Below are 16,967 nucleotides of genomic sequence, written 5' to 3'. Positions count from 1 at the left end.
GACTTCCTTCCCCAACCTTCTCTAATCCAATGAGACCGATGAAATCGCTGTTAGGTCCTCTCCCCCAAATCAACCAGCCAACCAACCAATATCTGTCCGAAAATCCATCGTTTCCACGGTAGATGTCACTGACGAATGAAAGTTCCTCTGACAACGTGCGTGTGTTCGTTATGTGTTTTAGGGTGTGTCATTGATGCAGCGTAACGTAAGCAGAAGAAATAACCCTGTATTCACGTCGGGAACAAGCCGAGAGAGTGTTTGTGTACGGCCAAGGAGACGGAAACGGTCAAGAGGCAGCACGGCTATACCAAAGCAAGTACCCTCACAGACACCAACCACATCACACAACATTTCGTGTCCTTTATGGGCGTTTGTATGATCATGGTACTTTCACACAGACGAACGTGCAGGGAAGTGTAATGTGCTGCGAATACATAGAAAGAAAGATCCTTTATCATTTAGCTACAATTTAGCAGGTCAGCAACTGGAAGCAGTTAATTCCATAAATTATCTAGAAGTAGGCATTAGGAGTGATTTAAAATGGAGTGGTCATATAAAGCTGATCGTCGGTAAAGTATACGCCAGACTGAGATTCATTGGAAGAATCCTAAGGAAATGCAATCCGAAAACAAAGGAAGTAGGTCACAGTACAGTAGTTCGCCCACTGCTTGAATACTGCTCAGCAGTGTGAGATTCGTACCAGATAGGGTTGATAGAAGAGATAGAGAAGATCCAACCGAGAGCAGCGCGCTTCGTTACAGGATCATTTACTAATCGCGAAAGCGTTACGGAGGTCATAGATAAACTCCAGTGGAAGACTGCAAAAAGAAACGCTCAGTAGCTCGGTATGGGCTTTTGTTGATGTTTCGAGAACATACGTTCACCGAGGAGTCAAGCAGTATATCGCTCCCTCCTACGTATATCTCGCGAAGAGACCTTGAGGATAAAATCAGAGAGATTAGAGCCCACACAGAGGCGTACATACACTCTTTCTTTCCACGAACAATACGAGACTGGAATAGAAGGGAGAACCGATAGAGGTACTCAAAGTATCCTCCGCCACACACCGTCATGTCGCTTGCGGAGTATGGATGTAGATGTATGTATAGAAGCAGCGGACTGTGCATACACCAGATTTGGAGGACCTGGTTCTGCCTCTCGACCATTTCCATCTGCTTGGCCGTACACGAACACCGTCTCGGTTTGTGTCGACGTAAATACTGGACCACTCTGCTGCTGACAGTTCGCTGCGTAAGTCACGCAGCCTGTAACACACAAGGACCACAAGACAAGTGGCCGCAGAAACTTTAATTCGTCAGTGCTATTTACCGTGGCAACGATGCATTTCAGGACATATGTTCATAGAACATTTTTGCTCCATTTCCGCTCATGAATCTGTTTGTGCAGTTTCTAGGTGGTATTACTGTTACCCCTGTATTTGTCCACATTGCAGCAGTAAAGTATCTTCTACTTAGAAAATACTTTTTTCACCATTCTCGTTATATTTTTTGTGATGCATTCCGGCACGTGAGATACCATCTACCCATCTACTTTTAATTTAACAATGTCATAAACCCTTTTCAAACTGAAGTTCACCGCAGTTTCTTTTTTTTTCTTCGAACGTAACTGCATTTGCATACTGATCGATTGCGAACTTAGGTTACGGTTTCATTTGCTTCCCCACGTTTCATCAGAAACTAAAATGTTTGTCATCCCTTCGACTCCGAATCGCTCAGGACATCGGCATCACTGTGCGGCTGGTCCCGGCGGAGGTTCGAGTCCTCCCTCTGGCATGGGTGTGTGTGTTTGTCCTTAGGATAATTTTGGTTAAGTAGTGTGTAAGCTTAGGGACTGATGACCTTAGCATTTAAGTCCCATAAGATTTCACACACATTTCAACTTTTTGAACATCCGCATCAAGTAGTGACAGCAATCGGTTCTAACCCTTGCAGCATAACTCGGGCCAGACGAATGTAACCAGGAGATACTGTTGCACTTGGTCTTCTGTGAGAAGAGCCGGTCAGATGACGCTTTGTACTTGTCGAGCAGAACGTGAGCCAGCCGTGCGTTGTGGTGGCAGGGAAGCCGGAGCCGTCGGTGCGCTGGCTGCTGGACGGCGAGGTGGTGGACGCCGACTGCGAGCGGCGCGTCGCGGGCGTCGTGGAGAACCGGCTGGCGTTCCGCGGCGTGGCTCGCCGCCACCTGGGCGCCGTCTTCTCCTGCCAGGCGCGCAACACGCCGCTCGTGGAGCCGCGCCGCGTCGCCCTCACGCTCGACCTGCACCGTGAGTGAAGCACAGCGACTGCACTAGGGATGGCATGAGATGCTAACTGCCGACAGCAGCTTACAGCGTTCCAGCTCCAAACAAGTAATGCGCTGAAGAGCCAAAGAAACCGGTACACCTCCTTAACACCTGTACGGCCCCCGCGAGCACGCGGAAGTGCCGCAACATGACGTGGCATGGACTCGACTAATGTCTGAAGTAGTGCTGGAGGGAACTGACACCATGAATCCTGCAGGGCTGTTCATAAATCCGTAAAAGTACAAGCGGTGGAGATCTCTCCTGAACAGCACGTTGCAGATATGCTCAATAGTGTTCATGTTTGGTGGCCAGAGGAGTGTTCCTGGAGCCACTCTGTAGCAGTTCTGGGCGTGTGGGGTGTTGCATTGTCCTGCCGGAATTGACCAAGTCCGTCGGAACGTACAATGGTCATGAATGGATGCAGGTGATAAGACAGGATTCTTATGTACCTGTCACCTGTCAGAGTCATATCTAAACGTATCAGGGGTCCGATATCACCCCAACTTGTAAGGTGCCTCTTACGTGAGGAAGACATTTTTACCAGTTTTAATAAATTATTGTCTCTCATTGACGTATTCACGGTAGTTAGGAAGTGCTGTAGTCCGTAGCCGGCCATGAATCGGAGAGCATTTCCCACGCTGTCAGGCTAGGTGACGAAGCGACCATATGTCGCGCGTAGTGGGGTGATACTCGGCGCTGGACCGTAGCAACAAGCGTTAGCCTGGGAAATATACATGACGGGAAGTACCGCCAACTTGGTGCCAAAGTCACCGATTTTGTTTATTTATATTTAATAATTAAAGTCATTTATGACAACATGAATACTAGGAGGCGCCTCTGGATGTTTAAAGCTCTTTATCACAATTTTGCCTCGTTAAAATTCACAGCCGTTCATTAACAAATGCATAGCTTAGTAAGTACGAACTTGATCGGAAATCCACGAGCTGTGACGACACTAGTAAGAGATACGGACTGCGCGCCAAAGCCGGCAGTCGGCGTTAAGAGCTCTTCCTGTCTTGTTCGATGGTAGCCATGCTCTCGGTTACGAGTAGTTTGTGACATGAGTGTTTCATTATTGATCTGATCGGAATAAAAGTGATATTACGGCATTCTGAATGTTAATTTCGAGTAAATAGATACCCTAAAGTTGATCGACAGCAATTTCAGATAATTAGCTTCCCCCGACAGAGACATCCAATGCGCCAATGAAGAATCTGCACGGGACGACATTTACCAGAGCTGCACCGTGCACAGGTAGGAGGAAATCCTACGACACAACCCACCAAAGCGGATCAAGGAAGATCCGACTTACACTCGCAAATTCAGGGTGGAAATGCTGACCAGTCATACTATACGTCACGTATACCACCCTCTACGGACTCGCGGATAAGCTGAGTAATAACAGTATCAGTTTGGAAGCGAGGGGATCTTGCAAACTCCACACGCCCCACACCACTACAGTGTCTCCACCAGCTTGAACAGTCCCCTGCTGACATGCACAGTCCATGGATTCATGAGGTTGTCTCCATAGCCGTGCACGTCTATCCGCTCGTTACAGTCTGAAACGAGGCAGTTCCAACCACGCAGCATGTTCCAGTCATCAAATGTCCATTGTTGGTGTCGATGGGTCCACGCGAGGCGTAAAGCAGTGTATCGTGCAGTAATCAATGGTACACGAGTGGGCCTTCGGATCCGAAAGTCCATATCTATGATCTTTCTTTGAATGGTTCGCACGCTGACTCTTTTTGATGGTCCAGCACTGAAATCTGCAGCAATTTGCCGAAGGGTTGCACTTCTGTCACGTTTAACGATTCTCTTGAGTCGTCGTTGGTCCCGGTCTCGGAGGATATTTTTCCGGCAGCAGCGATATCGGAGATTTGTTGTTTTACCTGATTCCTGTTACTCACTACCTCGGAGATGCCGTGTCCCATCGCTCGTGCCCCGACCATAACACCACGTTCAAACTCGCTGAAATCTTGGTCACCTGGCACTGTAGCAGCAGTAACCGATCTAACAACTAGGCCAGACACTTTTTGTCTTATATAGACGCTGCCGACCACAGCGCCGTATTCTGGCTGTTCACATCTCTCTGTATTTCAATGCGTATGGCTATACCAGTTTCTTTGGAGCTTCAGTGTAGCTTGCAGAAAATGTCGTGCAGTACATTAAAACTCGCACAATAGCTCGCATCACTGTAGCATTTTTCCTGTGAACTGATGAAGTTCTGCTTGCCTCCGTTGCAGGTATTTTGTCTGGTTACTCTACGTAGTACGTCAACATTATGTCTGACTACAAATATTGCAATATTCAATTTTGCTACTTTCGCCTCTTACAGAAGAAAATCTTTATGAATCAGTACACCTCTCTCTTAAAGTCAGCACTGAGAACATGCACAACGACTCACGCAGCGGAATGTAAAGTTTCTATTATTCATTTTCCTACAATATGTCACGTAACACGTGGCAGAATCCCCTCGCTGTAGTAAACCGAAATTAAAGTTTTTCGGCAAGTTGAAAAAGAGAGGGGGAGAGAGGGAGATATAAACCAGCGTATGATAAAACCCTCCCCTCGAAAATTCCTTCACACCTTCTCTGTGTTACCACAGATGACGTGTCACTGATGGTATTTTTACTAAGATTGCAATACATAAGAGGTGCCTATTTGCTTCCACCACCCTGAGTGGAATGCCTAAGTTCTAATTAATGTTCACCAACCTGCAGTCCTCTGTCCTCTGTGCATAAAATAGCACGTCGTGAGTCCCTTACCTTGAGGGTATAATAAACTCTTAGCGAGGAACTGGTATTGTGTAAATAATTAAATCTTCAATTGGTTTGCTTAATGTGATGCCACTCGCATTTTTACTAGCAGATAATGAGAAACTGCACAATTATAATCCACTTTACGTATGACAAATAATCTCCATTCTTCACATTTTCAAAGAAAATTTAAAAATTAATGAACAGTGTATTTGCGTAGTTTGTGTAGCTACAATCATTGTTCTCAGCTGCATGCCCACATAAGCAGAAATTGCTAAATTGTTCTCAACCGATAGGACCAAGACAGACAACATGTCTGTCTTCCGAGACTGCCGAACTAGTTCTGATCTTACAGCAAACCACTTCGCTCGCCATCCAAGTTAGGCGTGATCCGAATATCTTGTAAGTGCTTCGCCTGCCTTTTCGGTTAGCAGTTGTTTATTAATCTACTGGTAATTAACAGTTTTGAATTAACGTAGTGGCAGCATGCTATTGATAGATGCTTCTACATGAAATGCTTGTAAATTCACTGTTTAGTTTCACAAATATAAATAACAGAGACTTATCATTTAGGAGCTCTACTCCCGAACGCAGCAACCCATTATGGAGAAGGACCAAAACGTAGGCGGTCTTTCTCGTGATACCCGTACCGAGCAAACCATCTGTCATCGGTACCTCACACCACATTACGTCATCTTCCCATTGCTGCCTTCTCAACTCCTCTTAGAGGAGCTTCTAGTAGGCGAATATGATGGCTGCAAAGCCAGAAATATTAGTTTTTGTCAGTTTATCCTGCAAATCCGTACAAAGTGGTGTGTGTGATGTACAGTACAAATGGTCATGCCTTCCCACCCGCCGGCCGGAGTGGCCGAGCGGTTCTAGGCGCTTCAGTCTGGAACCGCGCGACCGCTACGGTCGCAGGTTCGAATCCTGCCTCGGGCATGGATGTGTGTGATGTCCTTAGGTTAGTTAAGTGTAAGTAGTTCTAAGTTCTAGGGGACTGATGACCTCAGATGTTAAGTCCTATAGTGCTCAGAGCCATTTTTTAAACCTTCCCACCCGAGACTGCGCTAGTTAAGTTAACTCTCCTGGATATCTTAAAGAATCAGCGCTTAAAGTTTCTTCCAACTTGTTTTCTGCGAATCTCTCGATGATGTTGCCCCTTGGAACATTTCTTATAGCGCATTGCATTCTTCAAAGATGCATGCCGGCTACCTGTCATAAGTGTGGCGTGGATATCTAATTGACATGAAATAAATAAGGGAATGCCATTACGAAGCGTTTATTAACAAACACCGTAAAACAATAACAATTCAGTAGCCTGAAAACGATTCATCTCAAAAAGCTAATAAACCTCGAGAGCATGGTGAAGCCGACTATTATATTAGAACATGTTCCGAGCACATCATATTGCGAATTGGTGAGTTTGGCGTACGGCCGAAGTCTCTTGCTCACATCGTAAAACTTCGTAGCTCTTCGTACAGCTTACGGAACTTAACAATATTCTTTTGTCTACTGAATTAACTGGTTTACTGTAGAGATGGATCGTTCGCGAACTAACAGGACCAAATGAACGGTTCATCAAGATGAACGGAAGGAGCGAGGAACGAATTCTAAGGAACGGTCTTTCATAGTTCACTTCGGTCGTGGCTTTCTGCTTATAGTTCCGGGAACAGGAAACGGTCGGACTCGTTCCAGCAACGACACTTCGGCCGGTCTCGTTCCAGGCTCTGTTCCGTTCCCGTCTCTGTCTCGGTCTCGGTCTCCCTCTGCCGGACTCGTCCTTCGCGTGGCCACTCTTCGCAGTTCCACTGCTGACTCTCCTAGTTAGTTCGGTATCGAGATGTCGTTCATTTCGTTCGCTGCGCACGCCAATTCTGGATATGTTTCAAACATTTTTTGAACTCTGGATTTCTGGTTCTTTTCGTATTCTATTCAACGTCCACGACAGGTAATTAAAACGTATTTTATAATTACGTAAATTACATAAATATAGGGTGTATGTAATACATACCGGTACATCTTTTCAGGCAAGGAAAGGGCGTATCAGCTTACTTCACTATTTCGATAAACAGCAGAAGACATAAAAAGGAAAGTTTTTTTGTTATTAGACATGCAAAGGAAAACGGCACGACACACACGAGTGGCCATTTTCTGTCTTTTTTTATCCAAGGTGAAACAGCATCTCCATTGTTATGGAAGGCAGACCGACTTACGACAGAATGAAGCCCGCGGTCCATAATCGACTGTCTGGTGTCACATTTTATAACGAGAATATGATAACTTATACAATATTATTTTAGTGGTACAGATTGGCACACGAAAAATCGGCTCCGAGTACTAGACTGCTCGTTGTCGCTCACCAATCGTCATCTATTGTTTCGAAGTTGTTGTTTTCATTAGCTTATTTGTTATTTCTTTAGTGCCTAATTATTATATGTTTTTCCATTCTGCTCGTAGCGGTCAACAAATCGTGCGTAATTGGTGTTCAGTCTGTACTCGGGGCCGGTTTTTAGTGCGGCCCCTTATATTATTTCATTGCGATCAGCCACATAACGATACAGTTGGCTAAACGAGAGGTTTTGCAGAACCACGAAAATTACTTCTACAAGTGTATGAGAATTCTGTAGTGAAAGAAAGCTCTGTACTCCAGGGGGAAGGTAAGTGCCCCCTCTTGGCGCCTTCCATCTTCAGTCACCTATGCTACTAATTTTCAGTTTTTCATAAGAACCATATACCATGCACAAATGAACGGTGAACGAATAAACATGAACGGTTTCCAAAAAATGAGCGATCACAGTGAACTAAACCCCACAATGAACGAGTTGGCCCATCTCTAGTTTACTGCATAGCGATAAGATGGTATTAAGACCCTTATGACCCATTGGCTCTCCTACTTTTTGCTATGACGTATGTGGACTTTAATAACTGGTATTTAATAAAGAAAATTTTGTGTTTCCCGCCAAGACACTCGTGGTTCCCCTACGTATAGACTGCCAATCAATATTCGCTCTCAGGCCTTGCGCACTTCTCCCCACTCCCATGACTCACTACCACGCCATATGGTCCACTCGTCACCTCTGCCTTTGTTGGAACTATATAGCTTCCTATTCGCTGCCCTCGCACTCTGCAGCGCTGCTGAAGACAGCGAATTACTACAGCTATCTGCTGATTCTGATAAATGTAAGATTTAGGAAAAAGAAGTCATTCCAAAACAGGAGGAACATCAATAAATGAATACTGGCCTTTAACTATTTTCAGTTACTTCTGGGAAAATGTTAATGATTGTGTGTGTGCGTGTGTGTGTGTGTGTGTGCCTATTAAGAGCGCGTGTAACTCTGTTCGCGGCAGTGCACCCCTACCAACTGTTACCAAGTGAATGGATACGTTCCGTCTGCGAGTAACAACATGACCTGACGGAACGATTAATTAACCTCCTCAGCTGCCGCACAGTACTGCTGCGTCTGAACGATCTGAAGATATCAACACGTTGCAGGTGCGTAGATAACACCATGACTGCACAGAGCTGTCTGTACATAACAGTCAGCAAGACAGAGCTCTTAGGCTGTCAGTTACAGCGACAATGCACGAATGGTATTGATAAGCTTGCAATTAGATTTTGCAAAGAAACAAGAAAAGCACTGTAACAAAAACTACAAAGATTTTTCAGTATTAAACAAAAGGAGTGAATGGCGAAAACTCGCTTTCCTGCTGATAAATCTTCCCGTATTAAAATTTTGACAGGGTCCAGAATGAACCTTTTGTTTTGATTAATAGGTACTATTCGGAAACAGTCGAATTTTCATAGTCAAATGTCGCCTGTCACTATTCTATACTGCACTCAAACCTCAGATTTTTTCCATTACCAGTGCGTCTCTTTGTTTCATAGGTATTTATTTCTCACTTCCTTCATACATATTTTTTAACCATCACAACTTAAAACTGTTGCTAAATATAGCAAGGTAACACCTGATCTTCATCTCACGTAGATTTTAGACCCTACATACGTAAAATTGCCTTCACATTGAAAATGTCACTTGTATTCACATAGACCACTAGATACAGTTGACAGCTAACCACTCGTTTGTATTACAGCAGTTAATTCCATTCATGAATTATGTTCAGTGCCCCCCCCCCCCCCCCTAATTCCTTTTCGGCTTTGCTGTGTTCTTGGGCTATAAACCCGGTATGTCATCGTGATTGCACCCCTGCCTACATCTCCAAAAACTAAGGTAGTACAAAGTGGTTAGCAGTGATAACGTCTCGAGAGCTTCAGAAATTTGACACTGTCGTCTCTTTGTTCCGTCCATTTGTACTGATTAGTAGAAAACTAGAAACAGATACCCTGTGCAAAAGATTTCCGCTAATGTGAACAAACAGCACTCCATACCATATTCATTACGACGTCACGATATTTTCACGAGATCACAGAGGCAGACTATCCTGACCAAAGCTCATGGTAACTGTTGCATTAATCGCAGGATTTCTGTGTCTATTTACATCTAATTTGTTCGTTATTATTGGTGCATATACTGAAGCATTGTGCTCTGCCTCTCAGCTGCCAGTTTTACCGATTTGTCAAGCCTGATTTACGGCAGCGCACAACAAGAACAGACGTCTTATGGTCCGAAAGGTCTGTTTCAACAAGCATGCAACATTTACAGCATTGGTAATTCACATGTAATTTTGTCTTCGGCGTTAGGTCGTCGGGATGTCTAGACGTCAGACAGAATACATAAATATAATAGGCGCTCAAACAGTTTTCGTTTGTGAGAGTTTCTGTATTGTATTTTATTTGTTATTAATTACATGTTGTAATTTCTTGTACTGACGCGTTCCATGATCTTGGACATTTTTCAAACCGACCTACAATTCTCCAACCAAATCAGAATACCACACTGTTGACCCACATACTTGATTTTCGCTTCAACCAAGGACAATAAAAGATTGATGTTTTATCTCCTTCAAAATTTTAGGAATCTGTTGGAGTCCAGGCAGCTGCCAGACAATGTCGACTTGCCTTGTTCTTACGTTAGTTAGCGGCTTCTGTTTTCTCCATCGAAAACATCTTTCTGGTCTTACCGAAGAAGTACGCTTCTCCATCGTCATCACGTGTCACATCTTCATCACTTTCAGTTTCTTTCTCCGAATTAGTATCGTGATCAATAAACACACGAAATCTGGGTCAGTATCACTGTCCAAAAATGTGTGTGAAATCTTATGGGACTTAACTGCTAAGGTCACCAGTCCCTAAGATTACACACTACTTAACCTGCAATATCCTAAGGACAAACACACACACCCATGCCCGAGGGAGGACTCGAACCTCCTCCGGGACCAGCCGCACTGTCCACGACTGCAGCGCCCAAGACCGCTCAGCTAATCCCGCGCGGCTCAGTATCACTGTCATAAAAGTCTTCATCTCAGAATTCGATGAAGCGTTGTAGAACACACGTATCTGTCTCGCGTAGAAAACATTGCATAGATGGTCTAGCTTTTTTCACCTCGGAGAAACGGTAACGCTCAACAAAAACGCGACACGCAAACACTATGATATGTCGGTGAAACGTCCAAAGGGCCAAGAATAAGAAACAAATTGTAAGAACAATGCCAGATTTCTGACACGTGTAGCCTGTCATCCAATAGGAAGGTACACAGACAAGTCAACTTCTCCTCACTGAGTTGTGTGAAATATCACAAGACAAAAAACTGTAGCGGTCTGAGAGACCATCCATAGTAGCGTCGAAACAAAGTCAGACAACAGCTCGAAATGTAATACTCATCCCGTCCTTTAATTACCGGGATCCACTGCTCATTGATTTCAAGAGCCTGGTGTCTCCGTCTGCGGTACTGCGCAGTGTTGGAGAAATTACGGTGACGAGGGTTGCTGCTCCTTCTTTGTAACGCTCATCCGGATATCGTTAATGTCGTAAAGCAGAAGTTATGCCGACTTAAGTGGGAGATACTTGAGTACGCGCCCAATATTCCTGATCTCTCCCGATGCGACAATCGGTCACATAAATAAGGAGTTAAAGAGTCGACTGTCAGCCTCTGTGGCTGATCGGTTCTAGGCGCTTCAGTCCGGAACCGCGCTGCTGCTGCAGTCGCACGTTCGAATCCTGAATAGGGCATGGATGTGTGTGTGTCCTTAGGTTAGTTAGGTTTAAGTAGTTCTAAGTTCTAGGGGACTAATGACTTCAGATGTTAAGTCCCGTAGTGCTCAGAGCCATTTGAACCATTTGAAAGAGTCCTCCTGTCTGACGAAACTGTGCAGCAGGCAGTTACGGATTTTTTCACGCAGCAGGACACGGTGTTTTACCAAACGGGTATCTCCAACCTGGTGAGCTGGTGGTGTGATAGCCTCAATCCTCACAGAGATTTTGCCTCATTGAAGTACAGATTATGGACTGTACGATCTTCGAATAGTAACTTTTTGAGAAGCACATTTTTTTGGTGTCTACAGTGAGGTTTCATTCGTGGGAGAACTAGCTTTCCCCTTTGCCCTGTCGCTTTAGTTTCAGAGTACGATGGATTTTAATATTATCTATGAATCGGTATTCAGTCCTTCGTCGGATTCTTACATACTTAGGTTTTCCAAAGCATAGGTTTCCCCCAAGAAAATCATGTTACAACTGTTGAATGTAGTCAGTACTTCCCTTTCTTTAGTTATCATCATTTATACCGCAGCCATTTTTGTTATGTGTTTCTGTTTTTACTTTATCATTTATCGTTAAAAAAAGCAGTCCGGCAGGTAATTGGTCACTTCTAGGAGACGCCACGCAATTACTGTGGAACACCGCTTCGTTTTTGGATAATGGTCTCAATTCAGCGGGTCCGCAGCTCGTGGTCTCACAACCGCGTTCTCGCTTCCCGAGCACGGGGTCCCGGGTTCGATTCCCGGCGGGGTCAGGGATTGTCACCTGCCTCGAGATGACTGGGTGTTCGTGTTGTCCTCATCATTTCATCATCATTCATGAAAATGTGAGATTGGGCTGAGAAAACGTTGGGAATTAGTACGGGCGCTGATAACCGCGCAGTTGAGCGCCCCACAAACCAAACGTCGTCGTCGTCAATTCAGCGCCCTAGAGAGCCCGCATGTTTCTCCAGGTGTATCACAGCCAGCTGAATATTGCATCCCGTAGCGCCGGAAAACTGCTGGAAGGCTGACTTTTGTGTTTCAACTGCTGTTCCAAACCGTGTCAGATATTTTCTATGGGATTAAGGTTGGGAGCTTTAGTTGATCAATCGAGTTGCAATAACGTTTATGACTTTTTATCGAACAAGCATAGTATGATTGTAGACTTGTGGTCACAGCTGTCATCGTCTTGGTAGAAGCGAGTTTCCACAGCATATCTTCATGAAGACATCAGACCTTTCAGTTTCATCTCTGGTCATTATTGTATAGGAGCTTTTTACAATCACTATACGTACACCATATTCATGGTTGTGACGTACACCTTTCCTTGCAGACATGTTGGGTAGTCAGTCTGTGTTGATCCTTTCTCTCACATGCTCTCTTTCTAGGCACACAAACAACAGGCGTCGGCAGTCTCAGAAATGTGAGGTTTGTAATCTCCTAGCTCCTGCAGCTGAGGATGCAAAAACGTGTTTTCCAACCCCTGGCATATAGGCTGCCTTTTGTGACAAAAATATTGTGTAGAAAGAATGTCAGCTGCCTGATCGATCTACTTTGGAGGGCAACCTACGTGCCAGGGGCAAGACCTGGTTCTCCAACCCCAGGCACACAGGCTTCCCTGCATGGTAGGCTGTTGTATAGGAGTAGTATCAACTTGGATGGAGGTACAGACTGGCTGAGAGGGAAACAGGAGAGCATGGATACATAATAGGGGGAAGGAGACTAGGAACAGTGACACGTGTGGAGGAAAAGGACAGGGTGTGAGGCCAGAGGAGATGGAGAGAGAGAAAGGAGTGTGGAGAGAAAGGACAGAGAGGGGGACAAGGTGGTCAGAGACAGAGGGAGGAGGAGATTGAGAGATTGTTAGGGAAGCGTGGATAGAGAAATAGGAAGTAGGAGATATACAGACAGAATATGGGGAGAACAATATTTAAATAGAGTCAGAGGAGGAGGTAGAGAGAGGGACGAGGATGAGTTGAGGGGACAAAGAGAATGGAGAGGAGGAGACAGACAGAGCTGGAATGATGAGGTGGATAAAATGGGAGATGAAGAGGTGGAAAAATAGAGGCAGGAGGAAGTGTCAGCAATGTTGTGTCAAATGAATATTTGCGTGAAGCTGTGAGGAAAGGCTAGTACACAATAAAATGGAAACTTGATCATGGGAAAGTCGAAACACTATAGCTTCCTCTCTGCCATTCTGATCCATCTTACAGCATTGACTCTGTACAAGCCACTGGCATATACACAAACTTTCATAGTCATCAGTTGTTAATGGTATTCAAGTTGCAGTTCTACTCCTTGTACAATAGTCCAAAGCGACCAGTGAGCTACTGTAAGATAGTGGTAGAGACTGGTCCACAAAATGTAAGAACGGAAGTAACTTTAGCATAATGTGTCACTGCCAAGTAACATAGAATGAAACGGTCCATACGCAGAAGGAACTGCTACAGTAGAGTTCAGAAAGTAATTGAAAGAGATACGCAGCGAGACAAACTGAAATAACACGATTATTCAGAGACAGTAAGACCACTGAAGTCACCGCGATTTACGATGGTCAACTGGACATAACAATTCCCAAGACGACCATGCATCCTGTGCAACGTGCTCCCATGTTGGCTAAAAGGTTTGTAAGGTGTCCTTGTGGTAGGACGCCCCGTTTCCTCACCAGCGCGGTTGACAACTGGTGGATGGTCATTTGTGCACGTGGAAGTGCTGAAATATGTGTCCCCAAAGCATCCCACACGTGCTTGGTAAGATTTAAGTCTGGGGAACGCGCAAATCCTTCGAGAGCTATTCCATCGGCGCAGTTCGATGCGGTCCCACGTTGTCACCCGCAGAACTGAAGTCAGGGCCGAATGGAAAGTATGAACCAGTGGAAGCAGTACAGTGTCAGAATAATGTGGAATGGTGAGTATACCGTGTTTTATTTGGAGGTCAGTGCATCAATGCTGCATTATACCTTCACACACCATAACAACGACCATGTTTGGCAATACTGGACGTACCATCATACGGCAACAGGAGGGAACACGTAATGTACCCAAGAACATTGTTGAACACGATCTTTTTGGTCTTCCAGGTGTTATGGTGTGTGTGTGGGGCGGGGGAGGGGAGGGGGGGTCACATAATGTTGGAAGGGCATACTGACCTCCAAATATTTGACCGTACTACACTCACCGGTCAAGACTATGGTTACACTGTACTTGAGCCGTGTGGCTCGATCAGCGATATTGCCGCCGCCGGTATGGGTCATCTTTCCGTTGGTGTGCGCAGAGCGCGCGGTGACGCTACCTAGCGGGCCGATCGGGGAGCGAGGGGTAAGCTCTAGCAAGCAGCGAGGATTTTGCTTTGGGACGCCTAGCAGTAACGTCGTTTGGGAAGTCTGGCGGACAGTACAGGCGCCGTGCGAGGCGGCAGGAAGAGCACATCTGAAAGGGGCTGTTTACCCGGGTGACGGCGCTCTAGCAAATATCGCCGGCGTGGAAGCAGTCACGTTACTGGGAAGCCGTTGGTGTATTTCGCTTCCTGCATGTCTCCTGGCACCGGGATGTGCGTCGACTGGCTTCGTCGAACAAGCAAGTGGGTAAGGGCCTTGCTTGTGCTGTAAATTGTGGCCGGAATCGACTACTGCGTTCAATGCTGTTGACTTCATTTTCTTGGCCGACCGTTGCTACTCCTACTGTGTCTGTCTTCGAATGTGTTAATTTCAACTTGCTTAGTACGCAAGGTCCTAGTGAGAGCTATATGTGATGTGATGATTAACATTTACTAGGGCCTGGAGTGCTGATACATGCTGGTTGTAGATTGCTACTGTCAGTGTTGACCGCCATTGAAAACAGTTTGGCTGGTCCTTGTCTGTGTGCCGCCTGGTTATTGTATTTATATCACACGACGGAGTTAAGCTGGCCAGTTGCTATGGATATACATGGACAAAATTTTCCCTGGATATAATTTGCTTCGAATTGCAATAACATTACTGTTACGTTTGTATCTGAAGTGATAGTGTGTCTGAGAACACATGTCTAATTCTAAATGAGAAGTTTCATAAATTCTTACAAGTTACTGAGAGGCCAGTTGTTATTGTGTGCTTAAATAGTTTGAAACTGATTGTATTAATGAAAGTACAAGAATTCCTTCAATGACGCGATGTGGATGTGGTAATTAATTCTGATTTAATTACAAGTTTAAGTGTGGTTGTAATTCGCCTTACCCACATAGGGTAATAGATTTGTACTGCTTAGCTGATGTTCAGTAATGAGTTGATTAATTCTACAGATGATGTGCTGTAATGAATTATTGTGTTTCTAGTTACTCAAGGCAGATGTCAGTCTGTTGTTGCTGATTTCTCGTTGCATGCACTATGAATTACTTTGGTAATACCAATCGCTGCAGTAACGAAAGGCTATATTTCCTCGTTAAATTTTAGTAAATTGTTCTTCAGGTTGATCATAGTTTTTGAGTAAATAATTTTTGGCTCATTTCACTAAATGTGTAATAGGGCATAAATGCAGTGGTTTATGAATGTTAAATCTCCCCTTAGAAAATTTTTATATATGAAATTGCTGGAAAACCTCAACGTTATTTGATTTTCAAACAGCTGAGCAAAACTGAACGTACTGAGACATTCACTAAACTGACACACAATATTTTTCTAGCGCAACGCAGTCTGACTTTCAACAACCCCTACAAAAGAATGGTCCCGACTAACAATAACCTATACCTTTCATGAATCACTTACCTCACAAAAATCTTCGTTACTCAAACTACTGCCATACAGCGTGCGCCAATACTGCCAGCTGAATAAAAGATTCTAACTACTGATAGGCATAGCTAGCAAATGAAAGATTTTGATAGAGAACAATGTATTTACCTTAATAATGTTCAAAAGTCATCATACACTCCTGGAAATGGAAAAAAGAACACATTGACACCGGTGTGTCAGACCCACCATACTTGCTCCGGACACTGCGAGAGGGCTGTACAAGCAATGATCACACGCACGGCACAGCGAACACACCAGGAACCGCGGTGTTGGCCGTCGAATGGCGCTAGCTGCGCAGCATTTGTGCACCGCCGCCGTCAGTGTCAGCCAGTTTGCCGTGGCATACGGAGCTCCATCGCAGTCTTTAACACTGGTAGCATGCCGCGACAGCGTGGACGTGAACCGTATGTGCAGTTGACGGACTTTGAGCGAGGGCGTATAGTGGGCATGCGGGAGGCCGGGTGGACGTACCGCCGAATTGCTCAACACGTGGGGCGTGAGGTCTCCACAGTACATCGATGTTGTCGCCAGTGGTCGGCGGAAGGTGCACGTGCCCGTCGACCTGGGACCGGACCGCAGCGACGCACGGATGCACGCCAAGACCGTAGGATCCTACGCAGTGCCGTAGGGGACCGCACCGCCACTTCCCAGCAAATTAGGGACACTGTTGCTCCTGGGGTATCGGCGAGGACCATTCGCAACCGTCTCCATGAAGCTGGGCTACGGTCCCGCACACCGTTAGGCCGTCTTCCGCTCACGCCCCAACATCGTGCAGCCCGCCTCCAGTGGTGTCGCGACAGGCGTGAATGGAGGGACGAATGGAGACGTGTCGTCTTCAGCGATGAGAGTCGCTTCTGTCTTGGTACCAATGATGGTCGTATGTGTGTTTGACGCCGTGCAGGTGAGCGCCACAATCAGGACTGCATACGACCGAGGCACACAGGGCCAACACCCGGCATCATGGTGTGAGGAGCGATCTCCTACACTGGCCGTACACCACTGGTGATCGTC

The 16,967-nt window shown here is 45.5% G+C and overlaps 1 protein-coding gene across 1 annotated transcript in view; it reads left to right on the top strand.

Moving 5' to 3' along the window:
* The window catches only part of LOC124761130 (neural cell adhesion molecule 2-like), a 228,074-nt gene that overhangs the window by 34,801 nt on the left and 176,306 nt on the right, over positions 1-16,967 (top strand). Inside the window, exon 3 of the mRNA XM_047249111.1 lies at positions 2,081-2,284. Coding sequence (XP_047105067.1) covers positions 2,081-2,284 — 204 coding nt within the window. The remainder of the gene's footprint in view (positions 1-2,080; positions 2,285-16,967) is intronic.

The sequence above is a fragment of the Schistocerca piceifrons genome, chromosome 1, assembly GCF_021461385.2.
Source record: "Schistocerca piceifrons isolate TAMUIC-IGC-003096 chromosome 1, iqSchPice1.1, whole genome shotgun sequence".
Lineage (NCBI taxonomy): Eukaryota > Metazoa > Arthropoda > Insecta > Orthoptera > Acrididae > Schistocerca > Schistocerca piceifrons.
This window is presented reverse-complemented; position numbering and strand designations above follow the sequence as displayed.